General features: G+C 37.8%; 1 protein-coding gene across 5 annotated transcripts in view; it reads left to right on the forward strand.

Moving 5' to 3' along the window:
* The window catches only part of fez1 (fasciculation and elongation protein zeta 1 (zygin I)), a 17,088-nt gene extending 16,635 nt beyond the window's left edge, over window positions 1-453 (forward strand). For all 5 annotated transcript variants that reach the window (XM_076274395.1, XM_076274399.1, XM_076274398.1 and 2 more), the window contains exons 10-11: window positions 1-61; window positions 343-453. The exon at window positions 1-61 is cut by the window's left edge and continues 5 nt beyond it. In XM_076274395.1, the coding sequence (XP_076130510.1) occupies window positions 1-61; window positions 343-359 (78 nt within the window). In that variant the 3' untranslated portion in view covers window positions 360-453. The remainder of the gene's footprint in view (window positions 62-342) is intronic.
* The last annotated feature ends 3,259 nt before the right edge of the window (window positions 454-3,712 follow it).

Below are 3,712 nucleotides of genomic sequence, written 5' to 3' on the forward strand. Positions count from 1 at the left end.
TATGCCATGAAGGAAGACAGTGAAAAGGTTCCCGTCCTGCTTACTGACTACATATTAAAAGGTACTGGCTCTACTACTGAGTTTTGTTATTATTTTACAACCAAATACTGTTATACGACAGTTAAGTAACACTGGATCAACATGCTATTTCTGCTTCATTATTATCATCTCTTTACTAAGTACTAAGCATTAAGGATCTGAAGTAAAATATTATACTCTTACACAATATTCTTCATTATACTATGCTGGCTTTACCCTAACATTTAAATAAAATAAAAATTTCTTCTATTCTATACTGTAGTAGAATATACAATTTTGACACTATCTCTGTGTTTGTTTCAGTGTTGTGTCCCACTTAAAGTCACCTGTGGACCCCTCAGCCAGGAGATGTGGGGAGGGGCGTACCAAACCTGCCACACCACCCATCTCCCAGCCCGACCTGACCCCCCCCCCCCCCAGCATAGCTGCATGAGCTCTCCCAACTCATTAATGCCAAACAGCATCGTTACCATCTCCTCATCGTACTTCGCTCCTCGAGATGACTCTGCCTCGGCTCATGGGCCTCCTTTCCGTCTTCTGCACACACACACACACACACACACACACACACACGTACGCACACACACATGTACGCACACACACATGTACACACACACACATGTACACACACACACACATACACACACACACACACACACACACACACACCACACACACACACACACACAAATGCGCGCGTGCTTGAGCATCCACAGGGCCTGTGTGCCAACGCCTGGTGCTTCTCTTCTGCCTGGCCAAGCATTAGTATGGCCTGAAGGACATATAAGCTATTACAGGGTGTAAAATATTCTGTGATCAGATATTTTCAATAATAATGCTGATTAATATTAACAAAAAAAATGTATGTGTGTATCCTTGTTCAAGGCCCAACCAGGGAATACAATGCTCTGCCACTTGGGCATAACCCAGGAATGTCTTCAGTACACTCATTCACAAGCCATACCGTTCTTCAGATAAACACAACAGGTTTTCAAAAAAGGAACTAGTGTACAAGTTTGTCTTTTGATATATTTTGTACATGTTATAATTATAATTATTATTATTATTACTGTTATTATTATTATTGTGCTTTCATCTCTGCAGTGTCATCTTAGAGGTGCATGTGTATTTGAGTCTTTCACATTTGCCAGTTGTATTAAGAAAACAAATTCTCAGTGACTTTGATAAATAAGGAGACAATTTTAATTTCTTACACATTATTATGTGCCCAGTGTCTTCTCCTTACCGTCACTTTTCTCTTCTGTCACTAATGTTTCATTTTATTTGGATGTTACGGAGAGCAATGTCATTCCACTAGGTTAACTCTCCCTCTGGTAAGATGAGCTCATATCATTAATGTGTATATTTCTTATTCGCTAAAACGGCATGGAGGACAAAACATGTTTATTGCTGAAAATAAACCTTGCAGAATGATTGCCACTAATACGTGTCTTATTGATTGAATCCTTGAATTCTTGAAATCCCCTTTCTTTCCTTCCATCCTTCTTTCTTTCTTTCTCTTTAAATACAATATTGTACAATAATAAGCTCAGACATGGACTTAGTATAATTACTTTGAAGAAACACTGAACTATACCTGTGTGTCTCTATACGGTGCCATGCATGTTGTGATGTGAAACAGCACCTCTCTCTCTCTGTAATTCCACGGCCGCCTGATGGTGGCAGCAGAGAGCAATCAAGTTGCTGTACACAAACCTTATCAAAACAACACTAAAGGCTATGACTGAAAATACTGTGACATGACTGGCAGTCACATCACATCATTCTGTGCTGGACAGCACATGAGCTTTGCATGTTTTTACATTTTAATTAAGCGCCTTCTCAAACATTCAGCATAATTTTATCTTTTAATCAAAAATGACAATAAAAGTCCTTCACACTTTGCACCCAATTTGAAGAACCCTATGAAATATGGCATAAGTGATTTCAGTCAGGAATAAATGCATTACATTTAAAACAATAGTCTCACATAAATCCAAAGAGAAACCAACAAAATAACATAATAAATAGAGGTGTTTTTTTAAATCATGGATATTGTATTTTGTGCCTTAATGTAGGAAAAAAAGTGATTCTACAAAACATTTTTAAGTGTTTAAGAAATATTTGAGAAATGATTTGTGTGTCTGGCAAACACAATCCTTTTGGCATCAACTCAAAAACTACAATCTGACAAATGACAATTCATTATCAGATACCTCAATATAAATATCAATTCAGAATTCTATGGCATAAAAAACAGTGTAGGAAATAAAACGCCTACATACAGCAAAATAAAAACATAAAAAATGCATAAATCAGAAAACTGTGCTGTGCTGTGACTAAATAGAGAATCCTTCAGATATAAACCGGGTTACTCAGGGATTACTCCCAGGTTACTCCCTCCTGCTTAGAGCTCTTAGATTGGGAAACCTCCAGTGTCGTTGCTTGAATATCACAATCATATAGTCACAGTACTGGGAGTGTGTTGACCCCTCCTGCATGCATGCACACACGCACACACGCACACACACACACACACACACACACACACACACACACACACACACACACACACACACACACACACACACACACACACACACACACACACACACACACACAGCGAGCCAGGTTTGGGAGCCGATCTGGGCCAGGTCTTATCCAATTCAGAGTCAGATGCAAGCTAAAGATGAGTAATGAGGAAAATATTTTAGGAGAAACACAAAGACTCACTTTGTTGAAAGATCAGCTATTAAAAAATATCGCTTTTAAGTGCCAACACTGCCCATTATTGGATCTGCTGCAAAAAGACTTCTAATCCTATTCCAGGGAGTTAAACTCATGCTTATCATCATTAGTTATAAGAGATTAGATTTTTTGATGGCTGCAATGTGCTAAATGCATCACAAAACATTTTACAATGTGATCTAATTTGTTGCTATTTAATGATGATTATGTCAAAATATGATATTGTATACACCTGTCTGTCCTAGATGGGATGAACTTGATTTTCTGACGTTTGAAATTCATGAACTCTAAACATACACCTATGCCTAAATTCTAAAGGTTAGAGGATGTTGCTTTACACGTAAAAACTGTAAATTGGTGAATGTTGCTATATTAATCTATTAATTTATTGGTGAATATTTCTTTTTTATCTATTCACGGAGGTTCTGGTAAAGGGATATGAAATGGGCTTTTCTTTACCTACAGAGAATTCTACTAAACAAGATGTTCTTTTCTACTAAGTGTATGAGATTTGACGAGCCACAGACTTTCCCTTAACATCATCCAAATAACATTAGCTACATCAGTTACAGTAACCTGGAGTGGCCTGAAGTGGCCCAAGATGTCTTTGGTTTTTAAAAAATCCTAAAACATTGATTGACATACTAAAAACATTAACTAGAAACCTACTGATGTATTATACACTTTTTAAAAGGATAGTTCACTCCAAAAATGAAAACTCATCAACTTGCCAATCAATCCTTTTGTCAGCAGATTGATCGACATTTAAGTTTTTTGTTTTGCTTGTAACACACACACACACACATACACACACACACACACACACACATGCACACACACACATAGGTTGGTGGGGTGCATCTCATCTTAACCCCCCCCCCCCTTTCCTCTTGTGCTGTATGTCTTCATACAACTCCAGCTGTTG

Source organism: Alosa pseudoharengus, unplaced genomic scaffold (assembly GCF_046254945.1).
Source record: "Alosa pseudoharengus isolate Yale_2024_CS ecotype anadromous, Long Island Sound unplaced genomic scaffold, YU_APseudo_1.1 YU_APseudo_1.1_scf_8, whole genome shotgun sequence".
NCBI lineage: Eukaryota > Metazoa > Chordata > Actinopteri > Clupeiformes > Clupeidae > Alosa > Alosa pseudoharengus.